This window comes from Leptodactylus fuscus, chromosome 8, assembly GCF_031893055.1.
Source record: "Leptodactylus fuscus isolate aLepFus1 chromosome 8, aLepFus1.hap2, whole genome shotgun sequence".
NCBI classification, from domain to species: Eukaryota; Metazoa; Chordata; class Amphibia; order Anura; family Leptodactylidae; genus Leptodactylus; species Leptodactylus fuscus.
The window spans coordinates 30,715,681-30,742,541 of record NC_134272.1 but is presented as its reverse complement, the minus strand read 5'-3'; the positions used below and the strand labels follow the sequence as shown (position 1 = coordinate 30,742,541).

Below are 26,861 nucleotides of genomic sequence, written 5' to 3'. Positions count from 1 at the left end.
TTGGGTTGTACAAGACAGTGCACAAGGAAGGAGACTGATGGAAGGTAAGGAGGAAGAGAACATGTGTGAGTAAGAGGGGGACATGGGGGTGCAGGCTGTGTGTGAGCAAGAGGGGGGATGGGGATGCAGACTGTGAGGTGGGCAAGAGGGGTATATGGGGGTGTAGGCTGTGTATGAGCAAGAGGGGGTGTGGAAGTTCAGGATCTGGTGGGGGTGGGCACTGTTGGCACATAATACTGTGTGGGGGCCACTGGTGAGCACATAATACTATGTGGGGGCCACTGTGAAGCACATAATACTGTGTGGGGGCCACTGTGAGCATATAATTCTGTGTGAGGCCACTGTGAGCATATAAAACTGTGTGGGGGCCACTGTGAGCATAAAATACTGTGCGGCCGCCACTGGTGAGCACATAATACTGTGTTGGGGCCACAGTGGATCATGTAATATTATTTGGGGGCCAAATATCAAGAATTTGTTCTAGGAAGGGGGTAGGGGGCCCCGGACAAAAGTTTGTACCCAGGCCCACAAGACTTTAGTTATGCCACTGGAAGGAATCAAAATTTGAAAACCATTTACTATTTTTACAACCGTTTTGTTAATTCTCTAATGAGCAAGAAATATGAAAGATGAATCATATCTAAAAGCATGACGTACCTTATGAGGAGGTAAGTTGCACCTAGCTGCTACTTGATCTATCCATACTTCTGTTATCATTGCACACTGAGGAAACCCAAAACCTCGAAATGATATGTTTGATGGAAGATTTGTCTTGCAAACTCTTCCTCGGCATCTCAGATTAGGAATGTGGTATGAAGCATCTGTCTGTAGCACCGAAATCTCCATTATCTGTGACAAGTAGACCACATCAAATTTTATTATTCAAAAGACACTTTTAATACTATAGATGCATTTGTATCAATTATTTTTATTGAAATGTTGACAAGAATTTATTTATAACTGGGTTTAATTACATATGTTGCTATATTTGCTATATTTGACTTTACTAGCTATTCATGTACTCCACTACATAGCAAGCAGAAGTCCTGTGTTACACCTGTGAAACACGGTCGGTGTATCAGCCGGATTTGCCAGCTTGAGGTTCGTGCTGGGAGCGGGACTCCTAGTATCATACATAACTATACTGCTAAAAGTCCTGCTCGCAGCAAGAAGTTCAAGCCGGTAAATATGGCTGAAAAACGGACCATGTGCTGCTCCCCAGAATCAAATAAAATATGAGGGACTGCGGAGAAAGCCACTAGAGAGCTCTCAGTTATTTAAAGAGGACCTTTCATATCCTCAGGCACATGCGGTTTTATATACCGCTAGAAAGCAGACAGTGCACTGAATTCAGCACAATATCGGCTTTCCCCTCATGTGCTCTGGGGGAAGGGCTATCGGTGCTGTTACCGATAGCTCTTCACTGTCAGAAAGGCGTTTCTGACAGTCTGTGAGTAACGCCCCTCCTGACAGTAGTTTCCATAGCGCTATACTGTCAGAAGGGGCGTAACTTACTGCCCAGTTATGACGCTAAGCTGCCTCCTGATAGTACTCATCCGTAGACTAGTACTGGGGAGGGTGTTTCTCAACACTCAGCGTCATAACTGGGCGGTAAGTTGCATCCCCTCTGACAGTATAGCACTATGGACACTACTGTCAGGAGGGGTGTTCCTCACAGACTGTCAGTAACGCCCTTCTGACAGTGAAGAGCTATCGGTAACAGCACTGATAGCTCTTCACATAATGGGAAAGCCGACAGTGCGCTGAATTCAGTGAAATCGGCTTTCTAGCAGTATATAAAACTACATGTGCCCAAGGACATGAAAGGTCGTCTGTAAGACAAAATACATGCAATTCAATATAAAACAAAATGCTGTCCATAGCCTGTAAATTATAAAAATCTAAGGCTGAGTTATAAAACCTGAATGTTGGCTCTATAAATATCTTCATCCTTTGACACCAGCTAAAAAAATACCATAATTGCTGAGTACGTCTTCTCTCACTTTGGCAAGAACACAGAGCGTTTCCTTCTACAAGGACAGATAGAAATGCTTGACATTCAGCCGGCCTTATTTTACCTTCTTATTGACATTGTATGTCAATAGTTGTCTTTCTTCTTACACTACTATAGTGTTATAAAAGCAAATCTTTAGTTTGTTTTATAATCAGATATTGTCTGAACTTCATTTATGATGTTATATTATGTTTTAACCCTTTTGCTGCCAGGGGTTTTTGAACATATTGCACCTCTGATAGCCAGGACATTTTTCATATTTTTGAGATATACAAATAAAACCTGGTAAGTTGCAGCATTTATAGACCCCAATACCTATATATTTTTTGAAAGCAGACACCGGCTACTGTGTCAAAATGTCACTCAGCTCTGCATATGAATATGTACCTTCTCATAGAATTTTTATTTTAAAGTGTACATTATATAAAAAATAAATGCCTATAAATTTATATTTGTTTCTACAAGTGTAACAACAAAAGTTATATGCACCACACCACTTAAATTCATCAGAATTGGAAGGAACAAATATCTGCTTTTAGGCCCCACATGGCGTAAATGCACGTTTTACAGTCACAGTCTAGCGAATCCCACCCCAGTTTGCGGAGAAATACGTGCAGCGGACAAGCTGCGATTCTGTGACGGTTTTGGAAATCACAGCATGTCAATTATATATACAGAAACAGTGGCAGTTCCCCATAGGTATAACTGAAGCAGAAAGTTCGAAGAAGAAACCTCGGTGGAATTTCTGTGAAAAGTGATGCGGGAAAAACCCGATGCGTTGCTGCCGTGGTTTTTCGCGCAGCCCTTTTTTGCCATAGGAAACTACATGGGGACTTACCCTTAAGCTACTCCTGACTATGGCTAAAAAAATGCAGCAAAATCTCCAAAAAACGCTATGTAACGTGGGGTTTTAGCCTGACCCTATATATTTCTTGAAAGCAAACAGCCTCAGGATTACATTTGTCTCAGTGGGTTAGCAATGGACTTCTCCACCTTCATGTAACTTTGTAACACAAATTATTTTATTTTTTCTAAATAAGCATTGAAAACATATATTTGCATGTAAAATTAATATTCAATCTTGCGTTCACACACAAAAAACATGTAAAATAATAGGTCAAGATATACAAAATTTATATTTACAAACACAATCATCAACAAGACCTCGTACTCTCAAAAACACTGAAATAGAAGCAAAGCAATATTTTGTCATCATTCATTAATGTGTTAAAAATATATGCTGCACACAACAAACTCTGCTACAATACTAAAATCTCCATTTTTTGAGATTGCACAGCATACCATTTTTACAAATACAACTTAACGTTTTATATAAACAACCACCTTCATGCAACTTTGCAGCAGATTGCAAGCAAAAAATGTACATAAATTTACTAGCAACTAAAGTGAATACACAAGCAATTCCTCTCTGCAAACAAAATGTACTTTCCAAAAACTTGTACGATGTGAGGAGTTCCTACATATCACACATATATACATGTACAGGTGCTAAAGAGAAAAAAACGTTTCGCGGCGGAGAGCATAAAACGCTCACCGGTGCTCACGGCCGGACCCGGTCTGACAGCTTTCAGTCTTCTGCATGCAGAAGACGGAAAGCTGAGAACGGATTCCGGGCTCTAGTGTGAACCTAGCGTAAGTTGTCTATGTCCAAATGCATGTCCCTTCCCAATCTTTCGCATGCATAGGTTTGTTAAACCAAGTGTTTTTTTGTTTTTTTTAAGCTGGAAGAGATACATGGATGTATATCAGGCAACACATTTAGGTGACTGTGATAACTGATACTTAAGTAAATACTATAATACAGGAATGCATGGCCCCGTTGGGGTGTTGTTAGACAGATTGCTTCTATTTACAGACTCTCAAACTTTATAATGATGTGATGAGAAAGAAAAGACTCTTATAAGACTTACAAACACAGATTCTGTTACAGCATATCCACCATTGCTGTATAAGTTGATATCTGCCGCCACAATTCTACCATCTTTCATATAGCCCACCTAAAACACATAAAGCATATATATCAGTTAAGTAAATAATATATATATATATATATATATATATATATATATATATATATATATATATATATATATATACCCAACAGTTAGTATGAATAGCACCAGACATAAGTGGTGCCACATAATAATAAGTGTGAATAGCACTGTAGAGAAGCAATGCCACACAGACACCAAAGGCTATAATGTAGGTCTACAGAGGGGCACTCCATCACAAAATAAGAAGGTCCTCTGTAGTGCCTGCACTTACACCATTAAACAGACTGCAGAGCATATCATTGTAAGATGCCAATATTGCCTGCTGAGGGTAGAACCGCTCTAAAAAGAGTGACCTCATGTCAATAAAGGTCCCAGACTATCCCTATATAGCCTTGTGTGGGGATCAGCTGCCTCCTGGGGTATAACAATACTCTCAAAACATTGCGTTCTTTGACGACTTTGGCTGTGACTCTTGTTGAGTCACCAAAGATCACTGTGTTGCCCTGCAACTCTTTCACTCATGTTAGTGAATGGAGTCACAGCATGGCAAAGCTGCCCAATCCATCAAAAATATATATATTTAAATAGTGTGCTGCTAACAAATAATCTCCAGCTCTGACACATTCCCCCAGTTAGTGGATGATCGGAGCATGGCCGTGTTCGCTGGAACAGCAAGGGGCTGCTATTTATTAGAACAGGTGCTGGACAGAAATAATTTTCTATATAACTTACTTTGTATCTTCCTAGATAGGGATGCCTGCCAGCTTTTATTAGCATGTCTTCATCTCGCTCTAAAACACAGCGAATAGGATGTTTCGTTCTACATGAAAAAAAGAATACATTAGTCACCAGAACCAGCAGATTAGTCCAGGCCCACAGATAGATAGGCTAAAGTCACCTGAATCAAATGGTGGTTTTCTCTTCTCAAATGCTACTTGAGTTGCCGAGATATCACTGCTTTGTCAGTATGGATATAAGCTCTTTGGAGCAATGAAGGTGTTGTAGTTGCTCCAAAGAGATAAGCAGCAACACCCTCATTGCTCCAAAGAGCTCATTTTCTAGAACTGAAACGAAAGAGAAGCTAAGGCCCAATTCCATCTCATTTACATATAAATAAGATTATGATTTGACATGAAAATGGGGCTCCAATGCTGAATAACAGGAGCATGTTTGGAAAATGTAGAATCACCTCTATAAGGTACTGGGATTATGTTTAGAACCGATGTACTGCTACAAGACTTCCTATAAACAGACACGAATGGAACTTCGTAAGGCTGCTTTCACATGGAGTTAATATTCCGCTCATTCTGACATGTAAACACGTTCAGAGTGAGCAGAGTAAAACAGAATTCCATTGACTTCAATGGGTTCTGTCTTACACGCACTACCCATTGAAGTCAATGTGAGGCTTTTTTACTTATTGCTTTCAATGTGATACACGCGTAAAGACCCATTGAGTTCAAGGGCTAGTTCAAACAGGGGCCCCTGGGATGGATTTCGGCTCCGAGAGTGACGCGGGGAGCCGCGTCACTCTTGGGTCAAAACCCGCCTGCCACGACCGCTGCGGTCGCGGCTTCCTCCTCCAGAGTTGGCTCAAATGAATGGGCCAACACAGGAGGTTGCTGCCGCCAGGCGGAAGCCGCGGCTCCGCGAGCCGCGGGATCCGCCTGAAGAAAGGGCAGCTCGCTTATTTTTTCCGCTATCGGCAACATGCCGATAGTGGAAAAGTGAACGGTAGTGGTCTCCATAGACCACCATTGTATAGAGGCGGATCTTGAGGTGAAATACGCTGTCAAAATCCGCCTCCTTGCCCCCCGTGTGAACTAGCCCAAAAGGTCCATTTACATGGAGGAAAATGGTGAGGAATTTGGTGTGGAATTTTCCACGCTGAAAAAAAAAAGCCTCCCATGGATTTCAATGGGTTCTGCTAGCTTTTTTTTCCACCAGCAGAATTTCCACTAGCGGAAAATTCCACTACTGAAAAAAAAAAAAAAAAAAAGCTAGCAGAACCCATTGAAATCCATGGGACGCTTTTTTTTCAGAGTGGTAAATTCCACACCATTTTCCTCCGTCTGAATGGACCCCTAAGGTGATCAGGAGATTCTCCCAGTGACATTTATTTGCCCTCAAAGAGATTGGACAATTCCTTTAAATATTTTTGATTTTGACTCCCTGCTTTCCAAACCCTATAACTTTTTTATTTTTCCATCCACAGATCCGTATGAGAGCTTAATGTTTGCGGAACAAATTGTACTTGGTAATGTTACTATTTATTATTCCATATGATATACTGAGAAGCTGGAAACAAAACCAGAATGGGGTGGAATTGGACAAAAACTATGTTTGGGCAAGCTTCTTACAAGCCTTGTTTTTACGGCATTCACACTGCAGCCAATATAACATGTCACATGTTATTTAAGGGGTATTCTGTACCTCTTAAAAAAAAATTCAATTTTTTTTTTATTTGGAGTCACCATATTCTAATGAGTGAATCCAAATTCGCCAAAGTACACTGCACATTCTGTTCCTCTTTCAGTCCTTTGAAAGTTGTGAAGAAGGGTTATAGTAAATACACAATATTGGAATTACACTTACTTCTGAGCAGCCACGGCACTTATTGCTGCTATGTAGGCTGTCTTTACAATTTTGCCACCGAATGCCCCGCCAATTCTCTTCACATGGCAGTTAATGCGGTTAAAGGGTATGTCAAGAGTTGTCGCTACTAAGCCCTTTTAAGAAAAGACTGGTATTAAAATCACAAAAATCTATTATTTGGTGATACAGAACGTCTTAATATGTTAGAAAGTTGTTGTTTTTTAAAATTTTTTACTAAAGTCATAAGAGAATGCTGATGTTCCATTTTTGCTATCACCACTCCGGTGAATATATACTTTAATATATTTACATATATTCATAGTTTATACTCTGACATCACTGACCATTTAGGACTAGAGATGAGCGAACAGTGTTCTATCGAACACATGTTCGATCGGATATCAGGGTGTTCGCCATGTTCGAATCGAATCGAACACCGCGTGGTAAAGTGCGCCAAAATTCGATTCCCCTCCCACCTTCCCTGGCGCCTTTTTTGCACCAATAACAGCGCAGGGGAGGTGGGACAGGAACTACGACACCGGGGGCATTGAAAAAAATTGGAAAAAGTCATTGGCTGCCGAAATCAGGTGACCTCCATTTTAGACGAATAGTGGATTTCAAATCCGGGTCATATGAGAATGTGAACTTTGTGACTATGAGACAGGGATAGCTGTACAGGCAGAGATAGCTAGGGATAACCTTTATTTAGGGGGGAATGTTATTAAAAATAACTTTTTGGGGCTCTATCGGGTGTGTAATTGTGATTTTTGTGAGATAAACTTTTTCCCATAGGGATGCATTGGCCAGCGCTGATTGGCCAGAGTACAGAACTCGACCAATCAGCGCTGGCTCTGCTGGAGGAGGCGGAGTCTAAGATCGCTCCACACCAGTCTCCATTCAGGTCCGACCTTAGACTCCGCCTCCTCCAGCAGAGCCAGCGCTGATTGGCCGAATTCCGTACTCTGGCCAATCAGCACTGGCTAATGCATTGTATTGGCGTGATGAAGCAGTGCTGAATGTGTGTGCTTAGCACACACATTCAGCTCTACTTCATCGGGCTAATAGAATGCATTGGCCAATCAGCGCTGGCCAATGCATTCTATTAGCTTGATGAAGCAGAGTGTGCACAAGGGTTCAAGCGCACCCTCGGCTCTGATGTAGCAGAGCCGAGGCTGCACAAGGGTTCAAGCGCACCCTCGGCTCTGATGTAGCAGAGCCGAGGGTGCACTTGAACCCTTGTGCACCCTCGGCTCTGCTACATCAGAGCCGAGGGTGCGCTTGAACCCTTGTGCAGCCTCGGCTCTGCTACATCAGAGCCGAGGGTGCGCTTGAACCCTTGTGCACCCTCGGCTCTGCTACATCAGAGCCGAGGGTGCGCTTGAACCCTTGTGCACACTCTGCTTCATCAAGCTAATAGAATGCATTGGCCAGCGCTGATTGGCCAGAGTACGGAATTCGGCCAATCAGCGCTGGCTCTGCTGGAGGAGGCGGAGTCTAAGGTCGGACCTGAATGGAGACTGGTGTGGAGCGATCTTAGACTCCGCCTCCTCAAGCAGAGCCAGCGCTGATTGGTCGAGTTCCGTACTCTGGCCAATCAGCGCTGGCCAATGCATTCTATTAGCCCGATGAAGTAGAGCTGAATGTGTGTGCTTAGCACACACATTCAGCTCTACTTCATCGGGCTAATAGAATGCATTGGCCAATCAGCGCTGGCCAATGCATTCTATTAGCGTGAACTGAGTTTGCACAGGGGTTCTAGTGCACCCTCGGCTCTGCTACATCAGATTGCTACATCTGATGTAGCAGTGCCGAGTGTGCATCAGATGTGTAGTTGAGCAAAACTGACTCAGCACTGCTAAGTCTCTGCATTCGCATAGGAATGCATAGGCCAGCCTTCGGCCAATCAGCGCTGGCTCTGCGGGAGGAGGCGGAGTCTAAGGTCGGACCTGAATGGAGACTGGTGTGGAGCGATCTTAGACTCCGCCTCCTCCAGCAGAGCCAGCGCTGATTGGTCGAGTTCCGTACTCTGGCCAATCAGCACTGGCCAATGCATTTCTATGGGGAAAAGTTAGCTTGCGAAAATCGCAAACTGACAGGGATTTCCATGAAATAAAGTGACTTTTATGCCCCCAGACATGCTTCCCCTGCTGTCCCAGTGTCATTCCAGGGTGTTGGTATCATTTCCTGGGGTGTCATAGTGGACTTGGTGACCCGCCAGACACGAATTTGGGTTTCCCCCTTAACGAGTTTATGTTCCCCATAGACTATAATGGGGTTCGAAACCCATTCGAACACTCGAACAGTGAGCGGCTGTTCGAATCGAATTTCGAACCTCGAACATTTTAGTGTTCGCTCATCTCTATTTAGGACCATTTATCACTATTCTTCACATCAGTTGAGCAATGTGTGCGATGGCCACTCTTGACTCACCTGCATGTATGTTGGATCTTGTGTTGCTGCGTAGATATCCATTTCCTGGCCATTTTTGCTGGGAATAACACGGATGCTTTGGGTCTCCATGTAAAAATGCTCCTGTCCTCTGATATATATCTCTCCTGTATCATAAAACAAAATAAGATGAGTGCATTTATATGTATTTATATATGGTTATTAATACATACCATAATTCCAGGGTCTGCTTTCATTATATGATTAAAATATCACACAGTCCCCAAAAGGGTATTTATAGTGTCTTGCCAAAGAATTGCCCTTATACTGCTCCATACATGGTCATTTAAAAAAGCTAATGGTATCACAATAGGGCAACACAAAAAAATTTTTATTGAAGTTTTCCATTTCTTTACAAGTATTATAACATAAATTTGGTTTTGGTGTGATCATACTGACCCACAGAATATACTTAACGTGTCATTTTTATGTTAGGTATACGGCTGCAAGCAGCCCTGCTCCTGTACAAGTGAATAGAAGCAGGGCTGCAGTTTTAGACACCACCACTACATTGTATGCAGTGTATGGATATCTGTATACGTATATTTAGCATCTGGAACTGCAGGTCCATTTCCATTCACTTGAATGGGTGCGGGGCTTCTTCCAGCCTACCCAGTATATGGCATCCAGCAGCCGAAACATCTAATCTGGACAGGATACGGGAGTCAGACCATGACCGATCTGATACTGATGGACTATCCTGTGGATAGATCACCAGTCTCAATTACCTACTGGTCCTAGACAACCCCTTTAAGACCATAAGACAAAACCAATAATTATATATTTTTTTTAAGTTATGGTTTTTGGAAAATGGGGAGTAGAAAATTAAAAAGAAATATGAAAAATGGCTGCAACATAGAAGGGGTTAAAAGTGACAGAAATACCGTAAGCTTTGTAGATAAACAAGTAAACTTTTCAGTTTTTCTAAATAATAGTAATTTCTAAGTGTTAGTTCACAAAATCTTGGACAGGCCAAGTGCTAAGTAGTTGCAGTTAGATCTCATCCAAAAGTAAACCCTTAATTCTAGGTGGACCTTTGTCTCCAAATCACAGAGTTCACAGTCCAGATCAGGATAATTATGGGAATTACTAAAGCCAGTTAGATAGCACAGAAGGGTATGGCAGGGCCACAGAGTGTTTAAAGGCCTTATCTACACATACTCATCTTGTGGACCTGTGATCCCTGTGAAAATCACAATTGCATGTGTGGCCTCCTTTTAATAGGCGCCTGTTTGTTTTGGACAGACTGTTGTTCCATGGAGAAAGGGCAGAGGCATGCTCCTCCTTAATCCATTTTGCAGGCCATGGAGCTCCATTAAAGTCTATGGCCGGGTTCACAAGGGGTTTTTTGTTCCGGAAACTGAGGTGGAGGCCACCTCAGTTTCCGGACCAAAAAACGGGTAGATGTGACTGGATGCCGATGCAGTGCATCGGCATCCAGTCACACACTCCGGTCCGGATTAGGCCCAATGAATGGACCTAGTTAGGAGGAGGGAGTGTCTTCAGGCGGATTCGTGAGGCGAATCCATGAATGAGCATGTTGCTTCTTTTTCTTGAACAAAAGAACTGACCGGCTCCCATTGATTTCAACGTCTTTTTGGTCAGGATTTTGAGGTGGATACGGCCTCAAAATCCTGACCAAAATACCCCTATGAACTTAGCCTATGGGTCCATGAAAATCACAGACAGTATACTTATGCCTTACGTGTGCTGTCCATTTTCTAGAAGCCCACAGAAACTGAAAATTATAGGAAATTAAAAAAAGTTTATCTGTAATCTATAGAGATTAATAACGCACAGCACAGGACCTGAGAGTAGTAAGGTGGGGTGCAGTCCGTGATTATCACACATCTTCAATAAGTGCATACGTGTGACTAAGGCCTTACTGCAGTCAGTTCTGGGCCCATAGGTGCTTTATTATAAGTAAGTGATACACTGATATACGCTAAATCCAGGGACCGGCATACTATTGGTGCAAGCTGTGAAGCTGCTCAGAGACTAGTAGGTCAGAGGGCCCTATCTACCTTAACACATATATATGTACATTTTAATGTTTAATGTATGTATATACAGTTAATGTAATCCACTTATATGATATTACTCCAGATATAAGTTAATAAATGCCTAACACTCACCTTCAAATACGTGGTCTGCTGTTTTGAAACCCTCATCCACATTACCATAATGAATTTTCTTATCCGGTTCAAAAAAGGAATTTTGTTTTATTGCATCCTTTAGTAAAGGGCACAAATATCACAAAATCAGCACACAGCAAAAATACAGTCAAACACCAAGTCATGGAAATGGATTATTTTAGTGATATACTAATATTTTAATAACTCTCTAGTTATTGACTCTTCATTAACAATACATCTAGTCTAGTAGGTGGAAGATCAGCAGGGGGAGCAGAGTAACAAGTCTTCCAGTCCCCCCCACTCTGCAAACCTATGAATGGAGACAAGGGGGGGGGGGGGGAGCATGCATTTTCCAGGTGAAAATATGTATTTCATGCTGGCCAATATATGGATGAGCTAGGTGCATGGTTTAAAGGGAACTTGTCATATTAAAAACAAAGTCTTTTTGAAAGGCAGCATGTCATAGAGCAGGAGAAACTGAGCGGATTTGGTATTAGTTTTATATGAAAAGATTCATCTTGAAATGTATTGACCTGTTCATTCTGGGCATGGCTGTTCAATGACTGGCAGGCTTCCCTTTATTAGTTTACATGCAGACATAGCTGTCAGTCACTGAGTAGGACCCACTAAGGTCAGAAAGAGCAGAAGTTTTGATCAATAAATTGCAAATAATACTAAATCTTTATCCGCAAATCTATATGTCAATCTGCATAGCTGTTCCTGCTCTATAACATGTTGCCTGCAGTATATATTTATATAGCTGGAGCTATATTCTTCAAACTCTGTGATTTATACAAAATATCTCCATTTTAATAGACCTTACTTTAGCCATCAAATAAATGCTTGATGTTGCAAACCAGGTACAAATGCTAAAAAGTGGCAAAGCCAGGCAGCATGGTGAGCTCGAAGTGAATAATATACTGCTCAAGAGGTTAAAAGTATAGGCTTAAAAACTGCTTGTCAGTGTGTCTGCCTTATTTATAGTGATTCATTATTTCACTATGTTTTAATAAAGAGATAATTCAAGAAAAATGGTATACAGTTAGCAGATACTCAGTATACAGCGTATTGTAACAATACTTCACATTTTTATCATATATATATATCAGTGTTTTACCTCAATGGTGAGAATCGCTGGTTCCAAGTCTTCATAAACAATTTTCACCTTTTTGGCGGCTTGTTTTGCACGCTCTGGTTTGTCTGCCACAACAGCGCAGATAATATACCCAACACAGTGCACCTTTACAAAAAGAAACACAGCTGAATTCTAATTTTCTTGTAGACCATAAAAATTAGCCATTAGGCTAAAATGTAGCATTTTAAAGGGATTCTACCATTAAACAACTTTTTTTTTCTAGGTAACACGTCGGAATAGACTTTAGAAAGGCTATTCGTCTCCTACCTTTGGAAGTGCTCTCCGCCGCGCCGTTCGTTCAAAATACCGGTTTGTACCGGTATGCTAATTAGTTCTCTCGCAGCGATGGGGGCGTCCCCATTGCTGCTCGAAAACTGACTCCAGTGCCGCCTCTATCTTCTTCTGCATCCTCCCCTTCCTTCTTCGGCTTGACGTCGGACGCCTGCGCAGTACGCTCTGTTCGGCGAACTTCGCCGAACATACTGCGCATGCCCGCGGCTTTAGTGCCGACACTGCAAGTTCCCCGAACAGAGCGTACTGTGCAGGCGTCCGACGTCCAGCCGAAGAAGGAAGGGGAGGATGCAGAAGAAGACAGATGCAGCGCTGGAGTCGGTTTTCAAGCAGCAATGGGGACGCCCCATCGCATCTCCTGCGCTGGGGGACGCCCCCATCGCTGCGAAAGAACTAATTAGCATACCGGTACAAACCGGTATTTCGAACGAACGGCGCGATGGAGATCACTTCCAAAGGTAGGAGACGAATAGCCTTTCTAAAGGCTATTCCGACGTGTTACCTAGAAAAAAAAAGTTTTTTAATGGTAGAATCCCTTTAAATCTTTACACAGTCTCACTATGTAACAAGTATTTCTTACTAACACACTATGCTAAGGTCCGTTCACACGGAGGAAACGTGCGTGTATTTTGGCAAAATTGACTTCAATGATATTTTTTACACGTGTAAAAATACACCTGTAAAATGTCATTGAAGTCAATGGGAGTCTTATTTTTACGTGTGTATTTTGCAAAAATACACACGCGTTTACTCCATGTGAAGGCTCCCTAACAAGTATTTTTTACTTCGTTCACTTTGCCTCACATACAGCGTCATCCAGCAGTGAAGGGAGAAGACACAAGGTAGCACTTTATTTAAAGAGGACCTTTCACCATTTTGCCCACAGGCAGTTCTATATACTGCCGGAAAGCTGACAGTGCGCTGAGTTCAGCACACTGTCGGCTTTCCCGATCTGTGCCCGGTGTGAAGAGCTTACGGTCCGGTACCGTAGCTCTTCTATGGTCAGAAGGGCGTTTCTGACCATTAGCCAGAGACGTCCTTCTTCCCAGCATAGCCAATCGCGCTGTGCTGTGACAGCAGGGAGGAACGCCCCCTCCCCTCCCTGATAATGCTCGTATATGGACGAGTACTGCGAGCAGAGGGAGGGGGCGTTCCTCCCTGCTCCACAGTACAGAGCGATTGGCTTTGCTGTGAAGAAAGACGTCTCTGGCTAACTGTCAGAAACGCCCTTCTGATTATAGAAGAGCTACGGTACCGGACCGTAAGCTCTTCACACCGGGCACAGATCGGGAAAGCCGACAGTGTGCTGAACACAGCGCACTGTCAGCTTTCCGGCAGTATATAACACTGCCTGTGGGCAAAATGGTGAAAGGTCCTCTTTAAGATGATTCACATGCCGTGTAGTACAGGGGTTTTCCTGGGACTAATTAATTGATGACCTATTCTTAGGAAAGGACATCAATTAGAGATCAGCAGGGATCTGATACCCAGGCCCCAACAATCAGCTGTTTAAAGAGGTTGCAGTGTTTCACTAAGTGCTGCAGCCTCTTCAGTACTTACCAAGCACATTTGTAGAATGGCTGTTCTTGGTATCACAGCTCAGCTCATTCACTTGAACTGTGATCAGGCCACATGACCAATGAATGTGATGGCACATAACCTGTGAAGCAGAAGTGGAGCTCTGGATCTGCCTCTGCTGCTTTGGGTTACTGCAGATGGAGTTTTTTGGCGCTGATTTTGACGCTGATTCCGCCTCAAAATCAGCATCCAAAAAAAGCCTCCCAATTCAGCTTCAAAAATCTCTGTGTGCACTAACCCTTTTGGATTCTTGTGGGTCCCAGGAGTAGACTCCCATAAATCTTTAGGTCATCAACTAAAAAGTCACTGAAAACTCCTATAAACATAACATACTGCAAAGCATGTTCATGTATGTATATTGTACTTCCTTAGGGGCACTGCAGCTGATATTCAAATCAGAACAATAACTTTGGTAAATTAATACTTTTGATAAAAAAATGTTTAGCTATAGGAAAGTGAACAGGCATGGAAAGGGTTATACACCATCACTTTGTTGCTGCTTACGAGTAGAGGTAACGTCCCTGAGTAATTTGCTTTCCCCAGGTATGTACAATGATAATAGTCATGTGGCTCAGATACAGGAAGGTAATTACACTCATTAACACAAAAACATAACACACCCAAGTGGTAATGTTGGATCACTGCAAAACTCAGCGAGCAGATAGATATCAGGCAGATATGTAAATGGTTACAGGTGTGGTCTGACTGAAGCCTTTGTTACAGGGCAGCGGGGGAAGCACTTGTACCTCCTCCCTGTCCTATAACAAAGGCTCTCAGATGCTACTCTCTGATATCTGATGTGAGATTCTTGACTGAGACATACTTTTATGATGCACTCAAACAGATTTTGCCTTTTTTTTTTTTACAAATTACAATTTTAAGAGACCATGTATCGTAGGACTGAGTCAAACCGGATCATTGCCTGCCATCTAGGCCATTATGGCTAGCTGCCAGACCACCACTTGATGTGCCAACTAGCACAAACAGTTCCCACAGTTTCCTTGTCCGCTATCCAGACACAGGTGGTACCTTCATTACACACCCAGTCTGGACCATTTCCAGGCACTTAACAGAAGGAAATGTGGTGTCACAGCGAGTGTCACAAGTGAGAAATCTCCTACAGGCTGAATGGTATTATCTTTAGAAAAGAATCCAGGTTCAGTTTGCGTTCAGTCAACAGCATTCGAATATGGGGACTTCATGGTGAGCACTTCAATCCTGCCCTTACTGTGGAACTACACACTTCCCCAATTACTGGTGTGATGATGTGAGAGGCCATTGTATATGACAGCTGGTTATCCCTAGCAGTCATATGATGATCATTAATACTGAATAATATGTGCTGAACATCCTGAGACCACAAGTCTTACCTCTCATGGCATGGCTCACCCACCTACACCAAAGGTTTTCCAGGAATGTCTCCACCAAATTGACTGAACATATCTTTGACCTGCCCAATTGTCAGATTTATCACCAATCGAGCATTTATGAGATGAACTGAGACACCAACTTATGGGATGGCAACCTATAAGTGTGCAGGATCTACAGGTCCAGCTGCAACATCTCTGGGCAAATGTATAGAACCTGTATGCTTCCATGCCCAACCTGTATGCTTCCATGCCCAACCATATCTCATCTTGTATCCAGCCTAAATGCAGTCCAATGGGGTACTGGAGCCTACTTTCAATTGTACAGTTTCTGACCTATGTGTGTGTGGTCCAGGGCGGGTCTGGAGAAGGCTTCCACCAGGTGTGGGTCATAGGCTCATTACTGGCCCATAAAAGGTTGCAGATTCTGCACTTCAAGGTAGATCCAGGGAGTGAGAGGAGGTGTCTGGGTCTGTCCTGTTTCTCTGAGTCTGGATAGACAATATTGTGCTTGATTGGCTTGTTTGTGTAGCTGTTAGTAAGCCACACGTATATTTAGGTAATCAATACTGTTTATTTAGTTGCTCAGACGAGCAGGATGTTGTTTTGTTTTGCCTGAAATTAAGGCTCTATTTTATTTTACTCATTTTGTGCCTGAAGTAAAGTTTTTTTTTCCTGTTACATGGATCATCTGAGATATGCAACAATTCTTAATAATTCATATTTCATCATTTTTTTTAATTAAAACAGATAGTGACATATATAATCCTTTTATTTATTTATTTTCTGATTGCAGATTTTTAGTTATGTTTTCTGTACTTGAATATGGGGGTTACCATCTTTTCTGAGCTTCTCCTCTGCTCCAGGGAGCCGGTCATTTCCTTTCTCTGTGTGCGGTTTGTTCCGGCTCATGGAAAAAAGAAGCGAGCTGCCCTTTCTTCAGGCGGATTCCGTGGCTGATTAAGCCCTGGCATCTGCCTTGCGTCATCACGCTGTCGCTGAAAGCCGCGACGGGATGCCAGTGCACTGCAATGTGCTCACACAGAATCCCGTGTGAACTAGCTCTAAACATGGCCATAGGTAGAAATAGACTAAAGCAGATTCTTTGAGGTTTATAGGAGTGTTGTCTAAATAAGGAAGGGGAGTGATAAACTGTGATGTCATCTATTGTTGACACTGGATGCAATGATAGGTATTATGTGGTGTTACCTATAGAGGTGTTATCGGAATCCTGACTGTCTTATCTGTGGTGTAATTGAAAATCCCTGCAAAGAAAATCCTTACAGAACTGTCAAGTTTCAAACAAAGGAACAAGGCATGGCGGTGACGTCATATGTAAGGAAAAGGCACAGAGGGTTTAACAGAGCCTCAAAGTAAAGCCAGTTGAACACAACCATTTGCTAACCAGCTGCCGTGAATGAATGGCATAGGCAGCGCACCGGGGGCACACGGATATCATCCATGTGCCACCTGTGCAACAACCATGCTTCCACAGCCCCTATGATACATGATCAGGAGCCACAAAATCAGACAGGAGTAGGCCCTGTTCCATATTTTGTGGCCTGAACTGTCGGCCCGCACACAGGACTGTGTAATTCACAGTAAATTGTGTATACGATCCTAACTCCCATTGAAATGAATCGGAGCTTTTACGGCGTGCAAACTCTGACACGCCGTATACGTGCCAGATCACGCTGCACGTTAAATCGTGTGAATGCACCCTTATGTATATGGGCTCAAATAGCACACTGACTATTCATATGATCGTCTACAACGGGGCTTAGTGTCAGGTTTTATTCATAAAGACCAATATATGGTTACTTTAAAATGGACAACCCCTTTAAGGACAAGTAGAACAGATACAAAGCTAGGATTAGTTAGGATCTTGTAAGGATTACTGATTCATGTGATAGTAACGTACCTTATTGTCTGCCATTAACTGGTCGGGCCAGTGATAATAAGTAAAGTCATTTGTTCCGGGAACATCTTTGGCAGTAATAACATCACACACTCCTGGCATGCTCATTGCTTCGCTCACATCTAAAGATCTGTGACACATAAGGACACATAGGATAAAATAACCAGAACACTTGCTGAATAGAGGTATACTGAAAATGATAAGATTTCATTTATTAAAAAGCACACAGAATTTTATACCTTATACCTTAGACATTTCTTTATTGTCGCCACAAGTGCTACAGTAATAGAGTTCACACCTCCTCAGAACTTGTAAGGCTATGTACAGGGGCTTCTTAAATGAAAACACTGGTAGTATACTGCTACTATATATAAATCATGTCCGGTTAGTGAGGGACAGAATGCTGTACCCCCATTTGTGTGAATGAAACAGAAATAGATTTTACAATGCTCTTCTGAGTCACGCTCGCTCTACATGGTCAGCCTGTTATGGTCACAGTGAATGGACCGCCACCGGACACAGATGACATCAACAGATGACATCGGTTTCTCAAGCCGACTACAAATATTGTTAAGCCAACTTAGATAATGGACAAAAATTTTAAAAAAAGTCACACCTCACAGATCCCCCGCTACTCCCTGGTCTTGGGCGGATCTTTGCTTCTTGCCACAGCAATGATGTCCTCACACAAGGACATGTGCCAGTAGAGGGTCTGATGCATTGGTTATAAAACACCCCTACAATGTTTTTAATGGTAGTCCTACTGAATCATACCTCTCATATAGTACCAAATGTGGTATATGCAGGGGTGGATCTTCCATGAGGTGACCTCAGGCGGTGCCTTATGGAATACACTGGGGGCGGCATTTTTTAAAAATCATTAATGTTCCCCTCCAGTTGCCCTCAGTTTAATGTCATCCTCCAGCTACCCCAGGTTTAATGTCCCCCTCCAGTTGCCGCTAGTTTAATACCCCCTTCATCTGTCTCCAAGGTTTAATGTTCTTCTCTATCTGCCCTCAAAGTATAATGTCCCCCTCATATACCCCCAATTTAATGTCCCTCTTAATTTGCGCCACCCAGTTTAATGCCCTCCTCATACGCCCCCAGTACATTTTCCTACTTCCAACTGCCCCCACAGTTTAATGTCGGGGCCCCTTCACATGGAGTATACGCTGGCTGATTCTGAAAGTGTAAATGTTCTGAATCAGTGGCATTTAAAACAGAAATGAATGGAAAAAAGCAGCCCATTCATTTCTATGGGGAGTGCACGTATGCCGACTCCCATAGAAAGCAATGGGATCTGTTTTAAATGCCGCTGATTCAGAACGTTTACACGTTCAGAATCAGCCAGCGTATGCTCTGTGTGAAGGGGGCCTTGAGCTGTAAAAGTTTCACGTAAAAAACACTGGTACTCACCTCTCCTTACTTCCCTGCTGTGCAGTCTTTTATTCCCGGAGCTGCAGGTGCGATGTGAGTGATGTCATCACATTGTCCCTACAGCTCCCGAAGCTCGTGTCCGCTCCTGCTTCACCACTGTATTCTACTCATCTACGTTCTCTCCGGAGGCAGATGAGTTGAAACCGGGACATACCTCCCGTTGATCGGGACTGCAGGACACAACCCAGAATCCGGGACTGTCCCGCTGAATCCGGGACGGTTGGGAGGTGTATGGATATATAATTAGTAAAATCACTAAAAAGAGGAACAAAGTGCTTATTGAGCACAGACTGTACTCACATGATTTTTGCATGAGCTCTTGAGCTTGTGACCAAAGCTAAAAACAGCTCTCCCTCCATGACAGGCATGTCATCACAGTACACTGCTTCACCAGACACTTGCATCATGGCTGAATGGTGCATGATAGGACGCCCAACTGCATCCTGGATTGCTTGGTGAGCTGTAATGTCCTGTAAAAGATGCAACAACTTATGTTCATTCATTGTACTAATGTATGGAGAAATATTCTAAATCTACATAAAACCCCATATTTTTAGCTACCATGTTCAAAATATTAGTTAATAGATAAAGACTTCAGATTGCTGTATACCAAAGGTGGTCGTCCACCTTAAAGAGGAGTTTTCATGTCCTCAGAGATGGGTGGTATGTCTTCCTCACAGCTATAAGGCCCGCTTTTCTGACAGTTTAGGCATATTGGTGCCGAAACTAATGGCACTGATATCTCCAGCATAGGGGCGCATACCAGCAAAGTGCACTATATTAAGCACAATGTCAGCTTTATAGCGCCCATCTCCAAGGACATGAAAGGGCCTGGAGATTGCGTGCAGAACCACACTTGTTCAAGCAATAGGAGTGGTGCGGCAATTACCTGGACGCACCACTATACAGTGGACAGGGCTGATGTACCACTCCTATTGCTGAATAGCAGCAGTGCTACATAGACTCGTAAACGACCCCAATTGGGAGCCGCTCAGGAGCTTTATCCAGGAGCCGTTTCTTCCAGCTCCTGGAAAAAAGAAGCGAGATGTTCATTCTTCAGGCTGAGTCGCCTCGTGATTCGACCTGAAGAAACTCCCTCCTCCAGACTAGGCCCATTCATTAGGCCTAATGAATGCAGTGCACCGGCTACCCGGTTTTTGAATCAGAACCGGTTCCGATCCAAAAAACTCTGTGTCAACTTACCCTTACATAGTCATAATTGAAAAACAACACCACAAAAATCCTTTCTGAAGCTGAAGCCCCACGTGACATAAATGCTACAGCAAAAACCAGGGCGCTTTACAATCCCTGCAAAGCGGATGGGACTTTAGTGAATCCCATCCACACATTGCAGAAAAGTATGTGCAGCGAAAATGCTGCAATTTCCAAAATCATCACATTTTTTAAACCGCAGCATGTAGATTATACCTATGGAAAGTCTGGTGGCTTCACCATAGGTATAACTGATGCAGAAAGTCCGCAAGGAAAACTTTGCTTTGCGGACTTTCTATGATAAATGCTGCAGGAAAAGCTGTGATGAATTTCCGCAATGGTTGTTCCTGCTGCGTTTTTTCACTGCGGCCTGCTATCTGGGCCTTAGCCTAAAAAAATATTCTTCATTTTTCTTTTACCTGATATTTCTGTATAGTTTTTAGTGTTGCATTCTGGATTACAGAATTTTTGTTGCTCTCATATTTATTGGGAGGATAGATGTGCCCATTGACACCACCCTAGAACAAAATAAACAATTAAACACATTAAAATGTGCAAAAATCAGTTACTTATGTGCATGTCCTTAAAACATACCTATCATTCTCTGCAAGCAGCTCACCATGCAGATTTATAAAGCTTTTCAAGACAATGGGAACTGTTTAGATCTATGCAGTGAGTGCCCCCTAGTGGCAGATACAGGCAACAAAATTTTATAATCTAAAGGAACAAAAAACTTGCAAGTCTTCAGTGGGTGATACCAGTAAGCTTCGAAACGTCATATTCTGTCATCATTATGAGTTAGCCATTAAAAAAGGTATCACCCACTGAAGCAAGTTTTTTGTTTTTTTATATTTCATAACCACTGGCTAACACGGTACGAGAACAAACATCTTCCTTATAATTTAAAGGGTCATTCCAGTAATAAAAAGCTATTATTAGAGATGAGCAAACAGTAAAATATTCGATATTCGTTTCGAATAGCCGCTCAATATTCGACTATTCGAAACGAATATCGAACCCCATTATAGTCTATGGGGAAAAATGCTTCGTTTCAGGGGAACCCACCATTCGACTCAGGAAGGTCACCAAGTCCACTATGACACCCCAGGAAATGATGCCAACACCCTGGAAACACAGCAGGGGAAGCATGTCTGGGGGCATCTAACATGCCCAAGTCACAGTTTTACCCCACCATCACAGCCTATCAACTACACACTTTCCACACTCAAAAAAACCTCTATGAAACTGGAAAAATACCTGGAAACCTTCTTTCCTCCCCAACTGGATGGAAAGAAACCCAAATTTTACTCTAATGAAACCTTAACAAGCACCCATTTAAATCATGTTGCCCATGACAACCACAGATGGAATAGGCAATGGGAAATCCAACAGTACCCACCCTGAACTGTCATTGTGGATGTGTGTGAGTGTGTGTGTGTGTGTGTGTGTGTGTGTGTGTGTGTGATGTGGTAAGGCCTTCCAAAATTCACTTTTCTGGCCCTTAACGTGAGACCTTCCAAATTAAGTTACAGGCCCATAAGCTGAGCTACCAGCAGAGTTTTAGGCCCTTTAACTTAGTTGAGCCTTGCACCAACAGTGTTTTTGGCCCTTGGAGTGAGTTGAGCCTTGCACCAACAGTGTTTTTGGCCCTTGGAGTGAGTTGAGCCTCTAACCAGCAGAGTTTGGGGGAATCCGGGTGGATTGAGACTCTAACCAGCAGAGTTGGGGGTATCAGGGTAGTTTGAGCCTAGTAGGAGCAGAATTGTGCAACGCTGATGGTGGAGGAGTATGAGGAGGAGGAGGAGGAATTTTAGAGGTTGAGCACACACATGCAACTTCATGTCGGGGTGCTTGTCATCGGTGGACATGAAAATTATGGGTCTATCCAGTGGCTGTTCATTTTGATCAGCGTCAGTCAGTCAGCACTGTCAGCTGACAGCCGGCTGCGCTTATCCGTATTTATGCCACCGGCTGAAGACCCTTTCCGAAAGCACGCGGCAGAGCAGGAAAGGACCTCCAATGCGTACAGCGCAAGTTCCAGCCACAAATCCAACTTGGAGACCCAATAAGTATAGGGCGCAGAGGGATCGGAGAGGACAGGGCTGGGGTCGGCCAGGTACTGCCGCAACATGCGCCTATACTTGTCCCTCCTGGTGACACTAGGCCCCTCAGTGGTGGTAGTTTGGCGAGGGGGTGCCATTAACATGTCCTAGACCTTGGAGAGTGTGCCCCTGCTGGGTGTGGACCGGATGGCAGTTGTTAGCCTGTTGGAGGAACTCTCCTCTCTGCCGCCAACGAGAGTTGATGGAAACATCTCCATCATATTCTGCACCAGTTGCTTGTGGCAATCACTGATGCGATTGGCCATTCCCTCTACCGGAATAAAATTTATACCAGGTGTCGAGGATTGCAAAAATCCAGTAGTGGTTGCTCTCCAGGATTTTGACAATGTGTTTGTCAGTTGAAAAGCACTCCAACATGTATTCAGCCATGTGTGCCAGAGTGTTACTTGGCATAACTTGGCTGCCCCCACCGGAATGGTCACTCTCCATTTCCTCCTCCATTTCTCCCCAACCGCGCTGCAGCAATGGGATGCACTGAACTTCCCCGCTAGCCTCCTGTGTGACCTGCCACTTTGTCATCCTCCTCTTCCTCCCTGTGCCCTGACTATCCTGCTGGGATGGTTTTGCTCCTATGCCCGACTACTCAGCGTCCAATTCGTTATCCCTGATGGCAATGAGGGATTCTCGCATCACACACAGGAGCGCACTCATGAGTGTGTCGTCACAGCTGACCCTCTTGGTGGACTCCTCAAAGACACGCAAGATCTCGACTAAGTCTGCCATCCATGGCCACTCATGGTGCAGAAACTGCGGGAGCTGACTCTGAGGAACCCTTGGGTTTTGGAGAGGGTACTCCATCAAGGGTCTCTGCTGCTCACACACTCTGCTCAACATGTGGTATGTCAGTTCCAGCATGTGGGGATGTCGCACAACAGTCGGTGTTCTGGAAGATGGAGGCGTTGCTGGAGGCTTCGGAGGCTAGCAGCGGCTACTGTAGACTTGCGAAAGTGGGCGCCCAAGCGCCGCACTTTCACTAGTAGCTCTGGTAAATTGAGGTACGTTTTTAAAAACCGTTGCACAACTAAATTGAAAACATGGGCCAGGCATGGAATGTGTTGGAGGTTGGCAAGCTCCAGAGCCGCTACCAGGTTCCGGCCGTTATCACACACGACCATGCCTGGGCCCAGGTGCAGCAGCGAAAACCATGTTGACGTCTCATTGAGGAGGGCATCCCTCACCTCAGAGGCAGTGTGCTGTCTGTCCCACAAGTTGATGAGCTTCAGCACGGCCTGCTGACTTCTCCCCACGCCAGTGCTGCAGCATTTTCAGCAGGTAGCTGGGGTTGATGTGATGGAGGAGGAGGAAGGTGGTGGTTCAGAGCCCCTGCCAGGAATGTTGGGTGGGGAAATGAGGTACACCGCCCCAGTTTGTGACCTGGTCCCAGCCTCAACTACATTCACTCGGGGTGCCATCAGTGAAATGTAGCGTCCCTGTCCACATGCATTTGTCCACACGTCAATGGTCAAGTGGACCTTTGTGCAAAGCGCGTAACTAAGGGCCCACCTGATGTTGCGTGACACATGCTGGTGCAAGGCGGGGACAGCACAGCGGGAGAAGTAGTGACGGCTAGGTCATGGAAAGCCTGAGTTTCCACAAGCCGGAACGGCAACATCTCCTGGGCCAGGAGTTTGGAGATGTGCGCGTTTAAGGCTTGTGCATGTGGGTGGGTAGTGCTGTATTTTTGCCTGCACTCAAACGTCTGGGAGATGGTGGGTTGGTGGGAAGAAGCCCGTTTCTTTTAATCCCACTGATGATGCACTGAGAACCTTCCCTGATATTATACAGCTTTACTTGGAAAAATGTCTGCACCTATGGGTACGTGTTAATATCTCCTTCAAGGAGAGTATTTATTCTGATGGTATTTATGTTTATGGGGTGCGCTATTACTTTTCCAGTCAGACTGATATATATTTCATATATTATGTTAATCTTCTGATCTGGATTTCTTTCACTTTTTCAGACATTTATTTCCATTACAATATTTTGAGATTATCTGGGTTAGCTTCTCGGTTCTCATCTGTGGGAGGGTACGGTATTATACTGCCACCTTTGGTGGGGGGATTTATCCCCTTGTTTGTCTTCCCTATTTCTCTTTTGTTGTTTATTATTTGATATTATGTTGATTTATTAATAAACTTTTTCATATTTTATTATATTTTGGGAGTCTCAATGTATTTGTTTGTTTACGTATTTTAATGGTCTATACACCGAGGAAAGCTGGGTTGAGCGAATAGAACTGGACTGAATTGCTCTGTATCCCTGTTAGGTGTTATGGGGGGACACCCCGTGGAAAGCTGGGTTGAGCGTATAGAACTGGACTGAATTGCTCTGTATTCCTGTTTTTGGGGGACACCCCATGGAAAGCTAGACTCCTCTCCCTTTAGTATATAGCTCTGAAAAGAGCTGTTGTTTTTCTTCAGTTTTTCCCTGCCTACTAGAAGCTAATCCTCTCTAGCCCTCAGCAGATCTCTCTCTCTCCCTATCTCTCACAGCAAATGTAACGAAGATGGCGCTGACTATTCTTATAAATGGGAGGTCACATGTTTTCGGCAGCTAATGGGTTTTTTCAATTTTTTTTCAATGCCTCTGTTGTCGTAGTTCCTGTCTCACCTCCCCTGCACAGTTATTGGTGCAAAAAACGCGCCAGGGAAGGTGGGAGGGGATATGAATTTTTACTGCGTATGCCGCGTCATATTTGATTGGAAACGAATACCTCGAATGGCCTGATATTCGATCGAATACCTATTCGATTGAACGGTGTTCGCTCATCTCTAGCTATTATCTATCCACTTGATAAGGGATAACTGCTAGATCAGAGGGGAGTCTGATTGTTTTGACCCTTCACTGCTCACTAGAATAAGGGTCATGACCTCTGTAGGCCTAGTCCATACACTAGTACATCACTTGGTCTTTGTGAGTGTGTAGACAGTAAATGGAATGGTAAGGTGGATGCTCTTGTGAACACTGGGGTCTGGAGCAGTTGTCCTCTATTTAGTGGATAGGGGATAGCCTTGTTTTAATGGAATACTGCTTTAATCTTTTACTCTATAATTGGAAAGTAATTGTATAGTTACGAACATGTTTAAATAGCTTTCTTTAGATGTAGATTCTTTTATAATGCAGTAAACCCAAGTAACCTACCTCTGGTTTCAGGGCTTGTAACGCTTCTAGCACTTCTAGGTAGAACTTGAAAAAAAAGCTGACACTTAAGGTTCTCCTGTATTCCACCTTCCCACCAGGAGCAGAAGATGCAAGAGAAATCTCGTCTAAAATGAACCTACAAGCGTCACCCAGTGTCTCCTCATTCCACTTCCTGGTTAAATAAAAGGGTTAAATCAAAATCTGTGGCTCATTCGACTTATGTAATAATAAACCACAAAACAATATTGTCACAAACCTTCCAATTACTGCTTCTCTCGCCTTGTTTGCTTGGACCGTTCTTGTGCCGGCACCACCATAGTAAATATTCATGTCTTCAATGATGTCTGAATTCTCTCGAAATAGGACCCTCATTCCTGCCACCAGTATAGCTACGGAATTAACCTTTCTCTGTGCCTGTCTGAAGGCAGACACAACTTCCGACTGTTGGCAGAAAGCAATTTCTTCATCCGATTCAAATTATTAGTCAATGTACAATGTAAACATCTTAATAACTTCTTACAAACAGAGACGTAGTCCCATCCCTAAGTCAAACAGTTCACACTAGCGTTCGCTGGGCTCTGTCCCAGATTCTGCTTAAATCGGTGGAGAGAAAAATCCTTCGAGAAGGACTTTTCTCTCCATCCATCTCAGTATAAATTCGGTTGACCCCATTATAGTCTATGGGGTCCGTGGGTTTCTGCATGTAACCACTTTTTAAGTGGATAGGGTTTACATCTTTCGGGTCCCCGAAGGACGGAAATCTGAACGCGAGTGTGAACCTAGCATTATGTATACATTAATGCTCCAAAGTCAGAGATGTACTTCTAATAAACTCACTCCACCAATGTAAGTTTAAAGGGGTATTCCCATGAATATAATCATATCTATATTTGTAGATAATTAAAAGTTAAACATTTTTATAAATATAAGTAGTTACAAATTCTGCAGTTTTAAAGATTTTCTCTAATCATCTTAGTGGTGACAGTCTGTTGTCTTGATCAGCTGCCAATGGATACAACCACCAACACAGAACCTTTCTATGGTCTGGGACTTGTCAGGACCCCAGCCATGATTTTCTTATTGTAGCTGGGTTATCAGGCAGGGACACTACATGTATCAGGCGATATCCTGGCCACAATAAGGAAATCATAGCTGATTTTTGGACCTTAGAAAGTTCCCGTATTCATGGTTGTATCCACTGGCAACCGATAAAGACAACAAGACTGTGAACACAACATATAATGCTTAATTACCGTACTTATATTTGCAAAAATGTTTAACTTTTAGTTATCTACAAATTTAAAAATGGTTATGTTTGTGGGAATACCCCTAGACGCCACATTATGGAAACGCAGGTTTTTTTTGTTGCAGAGTTTGCTGCGTTTTCTTTGAGACAAAGCCAGGAGTGGATTGAGCAGAAGGTAGATGTAAAAGTACTTCTTATTTATCTCC

The 26,861-nt window shown here is 43.3% G+C and overlaps 1 protein-coding gene across 1 annotated transcript in view; it reads right to left on the bottom strand.

The window, feature by feature from the left end:
- LOC142216500 (aldehyde oxidase-like) overlaps positions 1-26,861 on the bottom strand; it is a 115,067-nt gene that overhangs the window by 11,281 nt on the left and 76,925 nt on the right. Inside the window, exons 14-25 of the mRNA XM_075284373.1 lie at positions 25,666-25,850; positions 25,410-25,581; positions 20,565-20,663; positions 19,234-19,403; positions 17,500-17,626; positions 12,325-12,447; positions 11,208-11,304; positions 9,055-9,179; positions 6,625-6,758; positions 4,762-4,849; positions 3,946-4,032; positions 658-849 (exon numbers count right to left, since the gene is read on the bottom strand). Of these exons, the coding sequence (XP_075140474.1) occupies positions 658-849; positions 3,946-4,032; positions 4,762-4,849; positions 6,625-6,758; positions 9,055-9,179; positions 11,208-11,304; positions 12,325-12,447; positions 17,500-17,626; positions 19,234-19,403; positions 20,565-20,663; positions 25,410-25,581; positions 25,666-25,850 (1,599 nt within the window). The remainder of the gene's footprint in view (positions 1-657; positions 850-3,945; positions 4,033-4,761; positions 4,850-6,624; positions 6,759-9,054; positions 9,180-11,207; positions 11,305-12,324; positions 12,448-17,499; positions 17,627-19,233; positions 19,404-20,564; positions 20,664-25,409; positions 25,582-25,665; positions 25,851-26,861) is intronic.